This window comes from Vicugna pacos, chromosome 7 (genome assembly GCF_048564905.1).
Source record: "Vicugna pacos chromosome 7, VicPac4, whole genome shotgun sequence".
Lineage (NCBI taxonomy): Eukaryota > Metazoa > Chordata > Mammalia > Artiodactyla > Camelidae > Vicugna > Vicugna pacos.
The window spans coordinates 76,606,051-76,624,694 of NC_132993.1; the positions used below are offsets into that span (position 1 = coordinate 76,606,051).

Sequence of the window (18,644 nt, forward strand, 5' to 3'; positions counted from 1 at the left end):
CTCCACTCTCCACGTACCAGTCTGGTCTAAAGACCGTGCATGAGATGATGGCTCCTGTCCAGTTTCACTCAGGGAAACTCAGAGAAAGTCCCTCCCCCACTCCTTACTTTGAGGAAGCATGAGCATCAGTCTGAGTGCTCTGGGGAAGAGCGCACAGGGCGATTGACCTTAACTGTGTCCCTCCGAAGTGTAGCCGTGTCATGTGCATTGTCTCCTCCAAGTTACCCACTGCCTTAGGTGCGCATAATTATGACCCACATTTCTCAGTGAGGACACTTATTAGCCAAACTAATAGGAGGTGGAAATGAGACTTCAAAGCCCCAATACTGAGAAATGGCTGTAGAAAAAGTACAGTAACAAACGTAAGACAAGGAGAGAAACGGCTTCCAAGTTGGCAATAACACTGCCTAATGCATCACGAACGGAAGCTGCTTTCACTCCAGACTCATCTCTGCCCTTTCCAGGTATCTAGGACCTTCTGCCTCTCTCCCCACTGCCCCTGTCAGTCTAAGATTCACCAGTGTTTGCCACTTTATACTTTAAGATGAGATGTGCGAGCATCTATGAGACAGAGGGGAGCGGGCCCAGATCTTGTCAGCACTGATCCTGCAGCCGACCTTTCCTCCCACTCTCCTGGGGGCCAGGGCCTGGCTTGTCACAGCCCAGCTAGACCCTCTGCCCTTCTCCCCCTTCCAACAAGAATCCTGATGGTTTTGGTTGTCCTGGTCACCCTCAGCCTGTGGGCTCTGTGGGGCAGGTAATGTGCTCCCTTAGAGTTGGGGACAAAGAAACAGAGATATCGGTATGTTATTCAAGGGCCCCCGGGTTGAGGACCAGAGGCCAGGAGGAAAGGTGAATGGAAAGCAGGCAGCACCAAGGCCCTCACTGACTCAGCACTGCTTCCCCACTGACACCACCAGCTCTCGCTACCAGCTACCATACCTGAGCACTTATCAAGAGCTTGGGACTTTACCTACCATCATTTTTCTTATCTCCATCTGACAGGTGAGCAGTTTGAGGCCAGAGAGGCAAAGCAACATGACCCTGCTCACGGGGTGAGCAGACAAGGAGCTGAGCCTTGTCCTTCCATCCTGTTCTGATCCTTGCTATCTAACTTTCACTTTTCCAATCCTGGACCCCAGTCCCTCTTTGAGGAACAGAATGGGTTGCAACTCAGAAATATGAGAACTGGAGTATTCTCAAGGTTACCCAAACAGTATTTAAGAGATAAATTCACACATGTTAGCAGTCCCTGCAAGAGAAATTCACAACTGGGGAGGGGGTACCATAATTCCACTCATGTGTGATGGTTTTTTTTTTTTTTTGCCAATTACAGGTAATGAGTGTGAACGAAACAGCTATTATATTTATATCATTAACATGAGGGGAAAAAATGTTGAGCACATTAACTTCTAATCATGCTTTTTCTTTCTTTTTTGGGGAGGTAATTAGGTTTATTTATTTATTTATGTGTGTGTGTATGTGTGTGTGTGTGTGCGTGTGTATTTTAAATAGAGGTACTGGGGGTTGAACCCAGGACCTCACACATGCTAAACACACACTCTACCACTGAGCTATACCCTCCTGCCTTGATTATGCGTTTGAAATCTCTGATTGCGTGGGGTTTTGTCTGAACTGAAAACAAGTGAAAGAGGACGTTGCTTCCCATGAACTTTGGAACAGAGCTCACCCCTGAGTTTTTTAGCGTCTTCATCATCAACTTTGGAAAGCATCCTCAAAAATTATTCTCTTACCAACATTTGTAATGTGTTTCTTTGCTTCTCCCTTCTATTCTGAAACATTCTCTTTGCTGATTAACCTCACCCACTCTCTTCTGCTTCCCTAAAGAACATAAACACTTGGCATTTTTCTGTTGACAAACATTCTCCTGAAAATTAAACCAAAAGGGAACAGAAAGAAGCAGCTCTTAAGGCTCCACTGTCTCCTGTTTCATTTTTTTAACAGCTGCCCCCTGGCTTCTCTGTTAAGCCAGGTACCACTGTTTAGGTGAGAAGTGCCTGCATCAGTCAAAATTGATGGAGAAATGTATAAAAAAGAAAAGAAAGTTTTCAAACTGAGTTCCCTGGAGTTGTTGGGGAATCCAAGATGGTCCCTTGGGTGGGCTGGGGGACAGTGGGCTCTGGGCACATGTGCGATGACAGCAGGGCTGAGCTGGCTTCCGGTGGAGGCAGGTCTGCTCTTATATTGGGTACCATGTAATGTTTTGAGGCAATAAAAAAGTTCCTCAGCCACCAAGAAGTTTGAAAACAACTGTATATAGAATTGAAGCCCCTCCTAGAAGCTTGGAACAGAACTGTCTTCTCAACTCTAAAGCAAGGGTAATATCCTTCACCAACATTTAGCATTACAGTGAGAAGTCATTACAAAATGATCTTGCAACGTGAGGAGTGGCAAGGAAAGTGGCCTGTAAATGGATGATGACGATGCAACAATGACTGTGATGATGGAAATGTGTGGGTGGTGATTCCGTCCGACTCCATCCTCCCGGATGCCTGAGGCTGAGGTCTGCGATTCTGAGAGAGGGGCTCTATTTGTCACATGGGTCAGGCTCACGTCAAAGTGGAAGGTGGAAGATATCCTGGTGGGTTGGTAACAATGATCATCGAATATCTGCTTTTGCTTTAAAAATAAGTTCCTTCCCCATCTTTCATAACTACGTCCTCTTAATGCCCACTGGCTGGCTGGACAATCACTCTTTGAGACTCACTGTAGGCACTAAAAATCATCAGATGGGGGAGGGCATAGCTCAAGTGGTAGAGTGAGTATTTAGCATGCACGAGGTCCTGGGTTCAATCCCCAGCACCTCCTCCAAAAATAAGTAAATAAACCTAATCACCACCCCCCCAAATCATCAGATGCTACCACTACCTGCACTTCTAATACTGTGTTATTAATGTGCCCTTTCTATGATCTTCTGGATTTTGAGTCTCATCTTCTAAACTCTAAATTCTTGAAAGGCAGGATCTGGTTTCATTCACCTTCCTGGGCCCCTTGGTTACAGAGCAAGCACTCAGTTAATATTTTTGAAGGAGGGTTCCCTGTCCTATTACCTAGAAATTGGTCTGTGGCTCAATACGGCACTCCACTGCCCATTAAAACACACACGTATGGATTCTAAATCCCTCTTAATCCAAATGGGGTTTGTTCTCTCTTCTTTCCTTTCTGTCCAGGACAACCAAACAACCCCCCGTAGAGGTGGCTCACCTTCCCTGGTGTGGAGGGAAATGTAAGGACAAATAGCCTCTGTTACGCTTATTTCCCCTTCACCCTGACCATCTCTGAGAGTTGGGGAAAAATGCACAAAATATGACAAGTAGGTTCCTAAGCTGTGCTGCCCACCCATGCCCCCAGGCTTCCCCTACTCTCTGCTCCAGGAATCTCCAACTAATCTAAAACCCCAGGCAACCAGAAAGTTGCCCGGTGGGTGGGTGTCATTCTTTCAGGCATTCACTTCCAGCTTACTCTTTCTCTGTGAACAACCCACGCCGTCTGATATGGGTCTGCTCTGCAGGGTGATGATGATGGCAGTGATGACGACAGTGAGGATGACAATCGTGGCAGCAGTAAAATCCACCAAGCGCTACACGTCAGGCACTGGGCTGAGCCCCTCCCGCCCACTCTCTGGTTTGAACTTCACAACCGCCTTACGAGGGAGGACTATTGCCACTCCCATTTCACAATGTGCTCAGACCACACACAACCCGGCCAGGCAGAGTCACCTGACTGCGGGCTCCAGGCTTCCTCACCAAGGTGGGACTTACCTGGGAAGCACAGAGTTAAGGGGCCTGGATTTCGCAGGGGACGCGACTTTAGGTTCTGGGCCTGAGGTCCCTGAAGATCCCGGCAGACAGTCCTGCGCCGGCCCGGACGCGTTTGGAAGTACTTCCCTCGCCGAAGTCAGGAGATGTTCTTTATCCTTAACTTCTTTTTCCCGGGACTTGGCTTTGTGTTCCGCCAGAAGGAGGTCAAACTGCTTTTTCCGGCCTGGGACTGCCCTCCGATGGCTTAGGGAATGTGTCTAAGGAGAAAAGAGACGGGAAGCACAGCCTCTTTGATCAGCACATAAACCTGCTTCCCCGGGCCCTCCATCTCAGAAACGGCAATTCATGGGAATTTGGAGGTGCTTGAAAAGTCAACTTCAAGGCAACGGCTCCTGTTCTGGCTGGGAAGAGGCAGAGACCACACAAACGCAACCATGCCCTACACTCCTGGCGTTAAGAAGCCAAAGCTTCCTCCAAAAAAAAAAAAAAAAAAAAGAAAAAAGCACAAGATGACGAGTTTCAGCACAGAACCCACGAGAACCTCTCTGATGAAAGGCAATGGTGAGGGCGTGCTGGAGTTAATCCAGGTGCAGGTGGGGGGCTCGCTTTGGCCCAGACACACGGACCCACCAAGCAGAGAGGGCCACAGCCTCCATCCCAAGAGGCATTAGCCGTTCAGTAAGAAATATGGGGCTGGGGGCCACCTGACAGCGGCCGCCTTGGGTCAGCTGTCCCCTGGCCACCCCGGTGTGGCCGGATCAGGGGCGCGGCGGCTCGTCCTCCCCTCCGGGGCTGCTTTTCAGGGCGCTGCCGCCGCTGCCGCCGCTCCTGCATACATTAAAACGTAGCAGGGTTTAGAACCGCCTGTGAGTGCCTATAAATACAATTTACTGTCTGGCCTCACAAGTAACAGGGGAAGCCTATTTTTTTTTTTCCTTCTTAAAAAGCCAGCCAGCTTGAGGCAGGCACTCTGCTACCATGGAAGAGAAGAAAGCATTTCCCTTACAAAGAACAGCTGGGGGTCATGTCGAGGCTCCACACCCTGCCGTGTGCAGAGAGTGGCATGCAAACATTTCGACAAAGGCCCCAGCGAGAGCAGGAAGTATTTTTTATGGAAAGAGAAATACCTTGCAGGTGAGGGATCTTGTGCAAGGTTTCTTTGTCTCGGGATCCAATACTCCACAGTGTTTATTTGGGTCAAATTCTCTCTCTGGTTTAAGAAACAAACAAAAAATATAAGAAAAAAGGAGACTAAATAGGATTTGGCATTAAGACTACATTTTTTAAAAAATGCACATTTGCACCAACAAGTGAGACATTGTCAGGCAATCTGGTTTTTGTTTTTTGTTTTTTTCCCCAACCAGCTGCTAAAATGCTTCAGAACTGCTGGGGGAAGATGGCGCTCCCCTCTGAATCCCAGAGTTCCCAAGTCCAGCTTCGGCAGGGATGCAGAACGCACAAGGGGATAGGTGGGGGTGGGCACCGGATGGAAAGGAGCCACGTTGCTCTCACACTTTATTTCACTCCCAACAGTTCCCCAGGTATCTGGCACTTTGGGCATAGTTGGCTGCAGACCAGGGACAGCCACCTGAGGCCCAGGGGCTACTTCTTCCCTGGGGCAGCTCCAAGAACACAACACTCTCCCTTCCCTGCCCTGCCTCCCCGCTAGTTTTAGCCGTTTAAATGTTGGAGATTATTCCTTGACATGTCATTGTGACCTGCCTCTCTCATACTTTGCAAAGTCCTCAGCTTTCCATGCAGCCTCTCTGGCTGGAAAAAATCATTTCCCTGATTCAGAGATATTTGGGCAGCATCACAGGCAGGCGCACAGGAGAAGACTGGATGTGGGCGGGCCTGCTAGTCTCAGAGCTTGCTCTGCCCCCTGCACGGGGTCTGCTGCCCCAGGTGGGAATGAGTACTCTGGGCAAGCTGTCCCTGCGGGATGAAGGCTCACTAAGGGAGGTAGGCTCTCCCGGATCCGGCCATCCCGCTGGATTGCAGACAGCGCCTGTCGAGGTTACTTCTAAGAAGCCTGCTCTTTTTATGCCCCTTCTGGATTACAGAAATGCTCTCCTCCCCTGGAAGATGAGAGGACATGAGGCAACTTCTTAAGGACCCTTCAGGCTTTAAAGTTCCACTTGTTGATGGCCTGTGCTGTTTCTGGAAGGCACCTAGCAAACACAAGTCCTGCAGGGCAGGAGTAAGACAGCTCTTCTGGGCATTCAGGGAGACGGGCAGCAGTGCTGGCGGGCGGCTGGGTGGGGAGTGTATATAAACTTGGTGGAATGTCTCCTTAAGGGCCTCAGATGGCTGCAAGCTAAAAAGAGGTTGCCATGCCTGAAAAAGTTTCTGAACTTGGTAAACTCTTACCATAATAAATGAATGCATTCTATTTTTAAAAGAAGGTCTGGGAGCTGTAGGGTGTTTGCAACAGTGGTGATGATGATGTTTGCCATAAAACCATTTTCATATCCAAGACAAGTTTCCTAATTGGCTGCATCCTACCCCTTCTTTTGCTTTTGTCTTCTGCTGCTGCTGCTTCTTTTTTTTTTTCCTCACTATTAAGAACAGAAAACTGCTATGCCTAGAGAAGCCCATTCCCCTGTGAGCCCTCTCCGCCCAACGAGGAGGGCCTGGGCGTAGCCCCCAGGCCACCTGGTGTGAGTCCTTTTCCTTGGGCCTATCGGAGTCAGACCCCAGCCCAGATCCACACCAGCACCCCTGCTGGCCTGGAACTGGGCAGGTTGTTTGGCTGGGGGCCGGAGCTGGCTGCCAAATGTGAAAGTGAGAGAGAAATAAGCAAAAGACCCAATGAGACAAAACTACCAACAAACAGCAAAAATAAATAATAATAATAATAATAATAATAATAATAATAATAATAATAATAATAAATTAATTTAAGAAATCACCAAACAACTTCAGATTAAGGTGAAGGCTGGACGCTGTGGTTATGCCAGGACAAGAAAGCATAGCCTCAGGACACGGAGCCCAGCCAGGCCTCCTGGATCGTCCAGGGACGCTGCCTCCTCTGCGGAGTGAAAGTGAACCCTCCCTGCAGGAAGAGAGCCAGGAGCTGGGAGCGCTGTCTGCAGAGTGAGGCCCCACACCCTCCAACAGAGCACCAGGCTCTGCCTTTCTTTCCAGACGGAGGGTAAATAGGACATGGAGAGGTTTTCAGGGTAAAATACCTGTCATTTGAGCGCTTTGGGTCTGAGGTACTTTTAAGAAATAGTGTTTTTAAAGTTACAGATGTATGATAGAAAAACTGAAATACAGAGAAATGCAAAGTAGAAAATAAAAATGACCCACAATTCTTGGGCACTTAGGAATTATGCTCATACTACAGGACATAGCTTCTCTCTCATAGGGTGGCTTTCTCTGCACAGCTGACCCTTGAACAACACGGGTTTTGAGCTGTGCAGGCCCGCTTACACGCAGGGCTTTTTCAACAGTAAATACTGTAGTACTACAAGATTGGAGGTTGGTAGAATCTGTGGACATGGAGGAACCACAGATATGGAGCACTGACTATAAACGACATGGGGATTTTCGACTGTGCAGAAGGTGGGTGCCCTAATCTCTGAGTTGTTCAAGGGTCAACTGTATTTCCTTCTTTTCTGGTTAACATTTGAGAAATGCCTATGGTGTATGAAGAAGTTATAACTTTTCTTGGTCTTTTGGAGAAAGCAGAACTGCCAGGTTTGCCTCCACATCAATCCAAAGCAAGTATCAGCCACGTGGGGGCCCCCAAGGGCAACCGTTGCCTCCAGGACTGGCTGTGTGCACCCTTCCAGGCACCCCAAGTGCCTACTCACATAACTCAGTAGATCAGAGAGAGACCCCTCTGTACCCCTCCTCTGTGCCAGTCCCAGTGTTCTCAGGAAACGGGAGTGCCAACCTGCTTGTGTGGGAAAGGCAGTTGTGGCCCCAGACCACAGAATCAACCTGGAAACCAACTAGACCAAAGGATAGAGAAGGGCAGGCGGCACCCGGGGGACTGTCCCAAGCCTGCTCTGGGCTACTGTACGCTCTCACTGTGGGTTGTCTGACTTCATGGCTGTGAGGCTTTATGGAACCCGAGGGTGCTTCAGCCTGTCGACATGATGACAAGTCTCAGAGTCCACAGGCTGCTGCTGGGGGCGCAGAGCCTCCTGCTTCGAGGTCACTAGGGTGACTCCCATCAAGTGCTGAGCTGAACGAGGGACCTCATCTGGCCGGGGAATAAGAGAACCAGCTCTCCTTTGCATTTTTAGGTGAAGGGGTCCTGTCTGCAGGTAAACAATGTGTTCCCCTTGAAATGAAACAGACCTGCTTAATCAGAAGAACGCATCACTCGCTCCTTACGGACGTCACTCAATTGCAGTCTGAGCATCAACCAGACTCTAGTGACACAGACACGTACCTGAAAGTCTCCTGTAAGGCTTGTTGTTGTTTTTGGTGCCATTCTGGTGTTTCTTGTCTATTGTGGAGGACAAAATCCCTTTGCCATTTAAGATCTTCTCTGGGGAAGGTGGCACTGACTTGGACATCGAGAGCGGCTTAATTAAAGATGGGGCGGAGACGGCAGAGGACGGGGTGGAGCAGGAGGTGACCGCAGTAGTGGTTGTAGAGTTCATTTTGACATTGGCACCATCTGCCTTCACTAGGTTAGGAATTTTCTCTAAGCTGACTACGGGAACCGGAACGCTGAAAAATAAATGAACAAACACACACAATTGCCTTCTTTGATACATCTGGTCTGCTGAGAAGATAGCTCCGCTTATCATTATCAGGACACCTCCTTATCACTTATTTATACTCCTCCTACAAGCGAGCAGCGTGATTCCAGTTTTGATGGGAGACTCATGCCTTGGAAAGGACCAACAGGGGGTGTGAGGCTGGCACAGCGCCAGGGATGGTATCAGAGCTGACTATGACCTCCTGTACCAGCCGTCCCCATAGATCCTGCAGCTCCCCCCCTCTCAGCCCCTTTTGTTGGCAGTCTGGGAGACAGCACCTTGGGCAGAACAAGGCGCCTGCTGTGAGGCTCAGGAAGCGATGCTGTTTGTCCCCGAAGACGCCCCGAAGTGCCACTGAGCCTCTTGCTGGATCACGCCTCCTCCCCTGCTGCTCTGCTGGTCTCCCACCCGGGCGATCGGGCCTGACATCTGCTTAGCTGGAGTGCTGACAGGCTCACACCACACGGAGGCCTGGCTGCAGGCCAGCGGGCCACGCTACACGCTGTCGGAGGACTTCTGGATCACTCGTATCCTGGGGATGGGCTCAAATTGAGTGAGACGCCATGTAACGTTATCTAACATTCCATTTCAGGCAGCTAGTTATGTAAATAGGCAATGCTCAAGGCTGGCAGGTGAGAGGATGAATTTTAAGAAGACAGAGCACAAAGGTGTATGTCTGCTCTTCAGAATCTGTCACCTTGGCCCCAAGTCCCTGCCACTTCTCCTGGAATAGTTATTGCATTTGATTTCTGTGCATTTCAAGCTGGAGGACCGTGTGTCTGGAGGGGCTGTGGAGGACTCTGTCTCTGGGTCTTAAAAGATGAGATGAAATGAATAAGCCTTGCTCTGGTTCCCAAACTAGATTCCCTTTCCTCCTTGCAGGAGGGCAGAATGCTAACACTTCAGACCCCAATTGTCTGAGCTGCGAGTGGAGCCGACTTGGCTATCTGAATGCCAAATGGGCTAGAATATGGCTCAGACATGCCTGCAGACAATGTAGGGCATGAAAGGCAGGCTGGTTTTGCAGGGGAGGAGTCTCATCTGTCCACACGGCTGGCTGGCTTGTCCTTCTCTAAGATCCATTCAGAAATCATTTCTTTGGTCAGTCTGTTTGTGGCATTATGTCAGCAACCCCCCAGCCCCTGCCTCTTTTCTGACTTTGAAACAGGATCCCAGATGTTATTTATAGGTCTTCACCAGTGGAAGGGCACCGAGAGGTGGAGCACGCTCTGCCGGACTTCAGACTGCCCCCTGGGACCCCGTGCTTTCTTGGCCCGAGGAAGCATGGGGTGGGACTTCAAGTCCCACGTGAGGGGAAACGGGAACAGTGGTTTTTAGTGATACACCCAGTCATGACGGTCCTGCCTTTGATCAGTGTCTCAGCCACGGAGATATGGCCGAACCGCTGCTACATTCTTTTTAATGGCAATTCTCAAAGCACTCACATATCGCTGAAGAACAGCACAAGGAGCCCTTGAAAAGTCAGCACACGAAGAAGCTGTAAAGATATTACCTGGTGAAATTAGTGCTGCATTCCTGATTTCTTCGAAATGGTAAAAAATGCAAAGCCATGGGATATGGAATTCTTCCATGCTCATTCCTCCACTCAGTTTTAAAAGACACAAATTACAGAAATCAGGGTCACAGACAGATACCTGTACATCATGTTCACAGCAGCATTATTCACAATGGCCAAAAAGGTGGAAGCAACCCAAATGTTCACTTATGGATAAATTGATAAACAAAATGCAGTGTATACATACAACGGAATTCAGCCTTAAAAGGGAAGGGAATTCTGACACATGGATGGATGAACATGGAGGACACTACGCTAAGTGAACTATGCTCGTCGGAAAAAGATGAATACTGCATGATTCCACTTGTGTGAAGCACCTAGAGTAGTCAAGTTCACAGAGACAGAAAGTAGAATGACAGTTGCCAGGGGCCGGGGACCTGCTGTTTAGTGGGTACAGAATTGCAGTTTTCCAAGATGAAAAGAGTTCTGGAGATCAGGTGCATAACAATGTGAACGTACTTAACACTCCTAAATTACACATTAAACAAAACGATCCATTTTGTTATATGTATTTTATCATAATTTAAAAAAATTTACATGTACAAACTAAAAAACCACCACAAATTACAAAACTCATGTAACTAGAATTATACTTCAATATCTTGACTTTAAAAAAACATATTCTAGGAGCCCACTTAAAAAGCTCTTGTTGGTTTATTTGCCACCCTTATTCTGACCTGCTGACTTTTATTTTAGAAAAAAAATTAAACTTTAAGTGTTGATGTGACTACGAGGACTAGCAGCAGGCAGGAAGATTCTCTAGCACCTGAGTGGCCTTCTCTGATAGACTTCTTTGTGAAGCCAAGTAAGTTCTGGAAAGGAAGTTAGGATCTTCACAGTCCAGCTCCTGTCGCATGAGCCAGTACGAGTCACACGCTGAGTACTCATGAGCTGAGAAGACAAAGATGTGATGTCGGGACAGAATAATCCAGAGCAGTCATACCAAGTGAAATAAATGAAAAACCAAGCCAAGTGGTCCTCAGATGCTCACAGTGCAGCCTGCATTTCTCCTCTAAAGTCACCGTCCGGCTCCAGCACATCCCTTGAGGCAGCCAGGCCAGCACAGGTGCACGAGGTCCAGGCACTGGAATAGTGTCAGGTGACGTATCTCGCTGGTGATGCTTCTTTCCAAGTGTGTGTTAGTAATGGCTTGAGCCAGACCAGCGAATGTCTGTGATCTCCTAATTTGAGATTTCCTCTGCTACATGAATGTGGCCCACTCACACCCTCTACTGCCAGTACTTTCAGAACTCCGGCTGGACTTCACTCCCAGCGCCCAGAGACAGGATGTGGAATTGAAGCCCATCAGAAACAGGAAGGGAAGGCTGATGTGCAGTCCTCTGGGACTGAGTTGTTTTGGACTGGAATCAAGAAGGTTTGAAAGGATTCCAAAGACCAGGTCAGCCAGTAAAGAGTGGAGCCACTGAGTAAACACACCTGAAGCCAGGTAAGTGGGCCACACCTTGGCAGTGGGAGGAGAAGGGAGACTGAGTTGTTTGGGGTGCGAATTCTAAGATTACACGCTAGCTCGTGGCGAAGGGCTCTCCATACGGAACGGAGGATTGCTCCTGATCCTTCTCCCTTTGGTGTCCCTTCTCTCCCCCAAAGGTTTTGGGCTTCCCTTCTAAGGTAATCTGCCTCTGGCCTGAGCCGAGACCTCTGCTGGGAGTTAAGACAGAGAAGCAGGCAGCTCAGTCAGAGTACGAAGGGTCAAACACATCTTCAGAGGAAATGAGACAGACAGAGAGAAGTGAAGGTCCTTCCTATTTGACCCCACCACCCTCATTAGCCATCAGGCCATTTGAGAATTCAGTCCCCTTTCTTCACTACTATTGGCAACAGCCCCTGGAACCCAAACTGATGAACAAAGGAGGAAATGATAGCAAGGTGGTGTCATATGATTTGGAAAACCAATCCCAGAGGTTCAGTCTCTTGCCAGCAAAGAACTCTTGCTGACATAAGACACTGTTAAGAGCCCCGGCCCCTGCTTGCCTCACAGACAGACCTTTGAGTGCGTAAGGGCGCCATCATCTCAGGACTGTCTTCTACTTTTTCCCCTTGTCCCCTTTGTCACCTCCGTCCCTCCTCTGCCATCACTTTTCCCACCAGGAAGTACAGTGTCCCAGCTCTGAGCAGCGGACTCTGAGTAACAGATTTACTTTATTTCCCATTTGGAAAGAAGCTCTCACAGTTGGGGCATCTCCCCTGTTTTCTGTGTCTAATCACTGAAACCCCAACACCTCCAAGTGCTGTTAGGTGCTGGGAGAGGTGGAGAGTTGGCACCACTCAGATGACTAACCAAGCAGCTTATCGGTCTGTTTGGACGATAAACAAGCCCAGCGGTTCCCCCCGAGATCAGCCTAAGCCCCTCAAGTTCCTTCCCTTTTAATCTTAAGGGATGCACTTACACACTTCTCGAGGTCTCACAATTAGTTGCATTTATCAACCCGCTATTGTCCTTTCTTTGAGGAGCAATGTTTGAAAGGGAAAGACGAGTCCCCACTCTTTCCCCCGCTGCTTTCATAATGCCTGTTTTGTTCGCTTGGGATGAACTCTCTCAGGGAGCCCCGGGCTGCAGCATGTTCCCTGCTGCGCCTAATATTCCGGGAGTCGTTATCTCCTTGTTATCTCTGTGCTTCTGTCTCGGGTCCCAGGAAGGGATCCCACAGCCGGAACAGTCCTCCCTCACCCTCCTTGCTGTGTCTGCCTTGCTTCTTTAGTGCTGCTTTGGCTGCCCTGGTCTTCCTCCTGGGTGTTCCTCCCATCTGAATTTATCTTTCAGGACCAAGGAGGGTCCTTTGGCTTTAAGAAAAATGGGTCTCCTAGCAGCAAGGAGATTCCCTTCCCTGCCCAGTGATGTCTGCAAAAGAGCAGAGGTGGAGAATCTCATGGGGCCATTTCGAGGGCCACCAACGTGTCGCAGAACCAGCTGCTCTCCTGCCAGCTTTGCTTTCCTGGCGATCGTGATTTATGCTTTCATCATCAACAGATAAGCCTTAAAAGAATGGTTCAGAACATCTCTAGGCCTGAAGAAATCATCGCCAGCCCTGCTCCACTTACCAGCGCAGGGGAAAGATGGATTTGAAAGGCAGGAGCCTGAAGACATATGGTATTTGTGCTCTGGGTTACATGTCTGGTGAGGGTTCTCAGCTGTCTGATTTCTTCCCACCAGTTCCTTCGACAAAGGCCCATGTGCCTGTGCTCCAGGCCTGGCAGAATTTTGAGAATCTCCGATTCACTGGCCATTCCTTGAAAGGGTCATCTCACCCAGCCTCTTGCCTTCTAAGCAGGGATAGCATGTAAGCCATCCCGAGTAAAAAGGAATTTACTCTATCTTTTAGTGCCTTCAGAGATGGAATTCTATTTGGCTCTCTTGGATGCATTTTGGGGGCTGCTATCAGGATATTATTATCTCAAATTTAGATTCTTTAGATTGAAGAAATACTTGGGATATCCTTAAAAGCTGAGATCTGGCAATTAATCACTAACAATCAGCCTAAATAAGAGAGCTACATCTCCAGAATATATAAGCAGCTCATACGACTTAATAAGAAAAAAACAAACAACCCAATCCAAAAATGGGCAGAAGACCTAAACAAGCAATTCTCCAAGGAAGACATAGAAATGATCAATAGGCACATGAAAAAATGCTCAGTATCACTAATTATCAGAGAAATGCAAATCAAAACTACAATGAGGTATCACCTCACACCAGTCAGAATGGCCATCATTCAAAAATCCACAAATGACAAATGCTGGAGAGGCTGTGGAGAAAAGGGAACCCTCCTTCACTGCTGGTGGGAATGTAGTTTGGTGCAGCCACTGTGGAAAACAGTATGGAGATTCTTCAAAAGGCTAGGAATAGACTTACCATATGACTCAGGAATCCCACTCCTGGGCATATATCCAGAAGGAACCCTACTTCAGGATGACACCTGCACCCCAATGTTCATAGCAGCATTATTTACAATAGCCAAGACATGGATACAGCCTAAATGTCCATCAACAGATGACTGGATAAAGAAGATGTAGTGTATATATATATATATATATATATATATATATATATATATACACAATGGAATACTACTCAGCCATAAAAACCGACAACATAATGCCATCTGCAGCAACATGGATGCTCCTGGAGAATGTCATTCTAAGTGAAGTAAGCCAGAAAGAGAAAGAAAAATACCACATGAGATCGTTTATATGTGGAATCTAAAGAAAACAAAACAAAACAAAACAAAAAAAAGCATAAATACAAAACAGAAATAGACTCACAGACATAGAATACAAACTTGTGGTTGCCAAGGGGGCGGGGGGTGGGAAGAGGTAGACTGGGATTTCAAGATTGCAGAATAGAAAAACGAGATTATACTGTATAGCACAGGGAAATATGTACAAGATCTTGTGGTAGCTCACAGCAAAAAAAAAAATGTGACAATGAATATAAGTATGTTCATGTATAACTGAAAAATTGTGCTCTACACTGAAATTTGACACAACATTGTAAAATGACTATTACTCAATAAAAAAATGTTAAAAAAAAAAAGAGAGCTACAAAGTTCAACCATGGTACAGCAGATACAGGAGGTGCTATAGAAATCCTGATGAATGAATAGATGGTTTTTTTTCTCAACCTGGAAAAAGACTAGGGAAACTTTCAGAAAGCCAATTTGTAAACACCTTAAGCAAATGAAAAACAGGATAATCAACCACAGAGCATGGCAAATAAGGAAATATGCCAGATTCATCTAATATTATTCTGTGGCTGTGTCAGGCCTGGTGGGCAGAGAGGTTGCACTGTGCATAATCTCTCCTGGCCTTTGCACAGCTTTGGATTCCCTCCCACATCACACGCCCTCAGTAAGCTGGCAAAACACGGTTAGACCACACAGCTACTGGGTGTGAGTGGCTCTGGCAGCAGAGGCAAAAAAAGATTGGTTAGCAGGGTCTTGTGCCAGCCCAGAGTGGTACCCAGTGGAGCTCGCAGGGGCCCACTGCTGGCTGAGAAGGTTAAAGAGCCTTCATCAGTGACTTAGCTGATAGGTCAAGACCGCATCCATCAACAGGGGGAAGAGGCAATTGGGAAGAGTGATGTGGGACTGTCCCTTAGGAGCAGGGGAGAGAACAAGCTGGCTTTGATGAACTGGAAACGTGGCTAGAAGCAAGTAAAATAAAATCAGGGAGGACAAGTAGGACTGTATCGGGGTCTGTGCCTTGTCGCTGTTCTAGTAAAGTCATAGAAGGTGGCGTGTATTGCAAGATAGCTTAGGATAATGGTTAGAAAAACAGGCTATGAAATCGGACAAACCTAGCTCTGACCCCTGCCTTTTCTATTACTAGTGCATCACGGTGGGAAAGCCATCTGACTCCTACAGGAGTTGGAAGAAGGGTGGCCAACCTGGCGAGTGGGTGAGCACGGGCTTCAGTCCCTTCTCACCTCCTTGACGGGACGGCCTTGTAGGGCAAAACCCAGGCAGGCGCGTGAGGCTGCCCAGCCTGGCTCATCTCAAAACTTTCCTACTCTGGCCTCAGTTTCCTTATCAGTAAAATGGAGGTCATGATAGAGATCTAAAGTGATTAACTGATATAATATATATAAAGTGCTTCGGCACACAGTTGGCCCTTCATAAATTGGAGCTAAAACAAAAAGGGAAGAGAGGATCACGTCATCCCTTCTTCCTACTGACCCTGATGCTTCTGGGGTATTCATCTGGGCCCAGGTCATCGTCACCATCAGAGCTATATGTCTTCTTAGCCCTTCTGGTCCCACAGTGGAGGGAGGAGGGGACGAGGAGGAGGAGGCAGGAGCAGAAGACAGGTGGGAGCAGGCAGCCTTCAGATTCACCCAGAGTGGAGGACCACTTCTTGGGGATGCAGAAGGGGAAAGACAGACCTGAGTAGGATGCCTTTCCAGGAGCAGCCCTCAGCCCTACTTCCCAATCCACCTGCTTCTCTATCCCTAGTCTTCCTGGCACTGCCCGAGCCTGGACTCGTGGTCAGAGTTCCCACCTGGATACACATTCAGGACGAGCGAGAGGAACTCCAGCCTCCTCTCTTACAAACATGTTGTCTCCTGCACTCTTGAGTGTGTGAGGCAATGGGGGTCCTTGCTGGCCCTGAGGCACTTCCGGAGGAATAATTGCTCGTGCCCCCTTCTAGGCTGCTCCAGATTCCCTGGAAGCAGGAGGCCCCAGCACCAGCCTCTGTCAGTGTCTCTGGTACTTCTGCTAATCAGGGCTTCCCAAGGCATGGAACTCAGAAGGTGGTCTCCGAACCCAGTGTGAGCTCAACCGGCACTAAATGCCCTGACGTTCCCTGGGAGTCATAATGCCCCAAGACTGTGGGAAAAATCAGCAAGCTGGAGGAGAGAAGATGATAATGAAGGAAAACAGAGTCCCGGCACAGCAGCTGTCTCTGGAGTGCCCTTGGGACCAGCTTGCCTGCAGTGGTGCAGCCTTGGGCAGTGAGTCCAGGCAGAATTTAAGACAACCCCAGACCAAATCACAGTACTGGCTCAGTGCTTTTCCTTCCACATATGAGAATGAAAAGCCTCACAATGCAAATGAACACCTAGTGAAATTCACATCAAGGCATAAATGGTATCAGAGCCTTCAAGGGCAGGATTGGAGATGTAAGAGTCCAGGAAGCAAGTGGATTCTGGAGAGAGCGCTTGTGCAGAGCCGAAAAGAACCCCCAGCGCAGGCCCAGGACGGGCTGAGATGCCGGTGGGCGTGCTCCCATCTGCAGCCACCAGAGGTCATTGGCTCCCACTGCTGGAGCTCCAAGCTGCCATGCCTGCCGGGCCTGCTCCTCACCTTCCAAAGCCAGCACAGCCACAGTGTTCACTGCCTCCCTCAAGCCCCAGAGCTAGCACCAGCCCAGAGGGAGAGACAGGATCCCTCACAGAACACCCTCCACCCTCTGCCAGGAAAGGCGGGGAGCCAGAATCCTGGCTCGGGCCCCCAGTGCTTTTGCTTTCAGGAAGCTTGTTCTGAGTAGAGAATCCCTGGCCAGCGCTAGCACACCAGCCTCCGTTCCCAGCTTCCTTCACGGGGAACTTCCACAGGAAGCATCTTTCCTCTCTACCTCTTCCTCCTTCTCTGTATTGGAATCCAGCACTGGGCAGGCATCCCCACGCCCCATCCACTTCCATCCAGAATGCCGAGCACATTTTGTTTAAACCCTCAAGAGTTTAGTCTACACACTGACCTACAGCAAACTCGGGAAATGCTTTGTCCCAAATTAAACACATTTTGTATTTTTAGAAAGCTCTACGCTAAGAAGATCACCAGTTGGAGACCTTCCCCAATGTTCAGTCACTCTTTCTGCGTTACCACTTCAGGCCTCATCATCACGATCATCACTGCTTGGCTGAACCTTGATCTAAATCCCACCCTCGAAATTTCCGGCCAGCATCTCTCTGTGCTCAGTCCGTCTCCACCAATGCAAATCTGACCCTGCTATCCTGCTTAGAAAGCTATGCAGGCTCCCCACCGCCCAGAGTACCTAGTTCAACCTTGCAGCACGCCCCCCATAGCTCCCACCCCGGCATCTTCTCTCCCAGCCTCGTGGGACTCTCTCTTGCTCCTTAAATATCTGCCTCGCTCTGGACCTTGACTTGGGTGGATGGTTCCTCCTACTGGTGTGCCCTGCCCCCTCCTCAGGGTGAACACGTCCCATCTGCCTTGATTGGATGAAACATCCTCTTCTCTCTCAGGGCTGGTTGTGCCTTCCTTGGTGTTTCTGCTGAATTTATCATATCAAAGAGCAAGGTTTCAGTTATTGTCTCTGTAGCCTGGCCAGACCATGAGCTACCTGAGGACAGGGACCTGGACCAAGTATAAACATCGCTCCAGAGTTATCCCAGCGACACACACACTATTTGGCACTTAGGGAGGGCTCTATAAATGTTTGATGATTGAGCAAATGATCACAGTGAAGGTTCAATCACATAACATAATACAAAGCAAACCAGCTCTCCACCAGCACAAATGCTTTAGGTAAGGACCAGCCTGCAGCTGTCTCTCTTTCTGTTAGAGGAGCCAGAGTGTGGATAAACGGGAGCATGGGAGCCTGTCAACCTCCCCCCATGCCTTACTCCTCTCACTCACTCTTGACGTGCACACACTGAGCACCTGCCAGGCGCTGGGCGGCAGGCTATGCCTGCACACTGGAGATCGTGGTTAGTATTCCCCCCCTGAATTTATAGAGGAGGAACCTGAGGCTTAGAAAAGTGGCCTCAGGACATTCATTCAGCAAAGTGAAGGGTGGAGAGGGGTTTGACTTCAGGTAGTTCTAAGGACGGTGCTCTTTATCACAGCGCTGGAAGTGAGGAGACCAGGGACCGAACCCCAGCACCATCCCTGTCACGTCAGCCCAGCCACTTCATCACCTTGGGCTTCTCCTTCCTCATCTCATCATGGAGTAGCCTAAAGGCTCAAAAGGGAGTGGGGCTGTGAAAGCATGTAAAAACTGCAACTACAGTGCTATACAAATATGAAGGACCGTGGGTAGTCATCTTCATGGCTCATACTTTTCTGTCATGCCAACTTCTTTCCT

General features: G+C 48.7%; 1 protein-coding gene across 6 annotated transcripts in view; it reads right to left on the bottom strand.

Annotated features, from left to right (window-relative positions):
• The window catches only part of ATXN7L1 (ataxin 7 like 1), a 214,071-nt gene that overhangs the window by 19,180 nt on the left and 176,247 nt on the right, over positions 1-18,644 (bottom strand). For all 6 annotated transcript variants that reach the window (XM_015234556.3, XM_015234563.3, XM_006198507.4 and 3 more), the window contains 3 exons: positions 8,188-8,471; positions 4,910-4,992; positions 3,783-4,039 (listed from right to left, as the gene is read on the bottom strand). In XM_015234556.3, the coding sequence (XP_015090042.1) occupies positions 3,783-4,039; positions 4,910-4,992; positions 8,188-8,471 (624 nt within the window). The remainder of the gene's footprint in view (positions 1-3,782; positions 4,040-4,909; positions 4,993-8,187; positions 8,472-18,644) is intronic.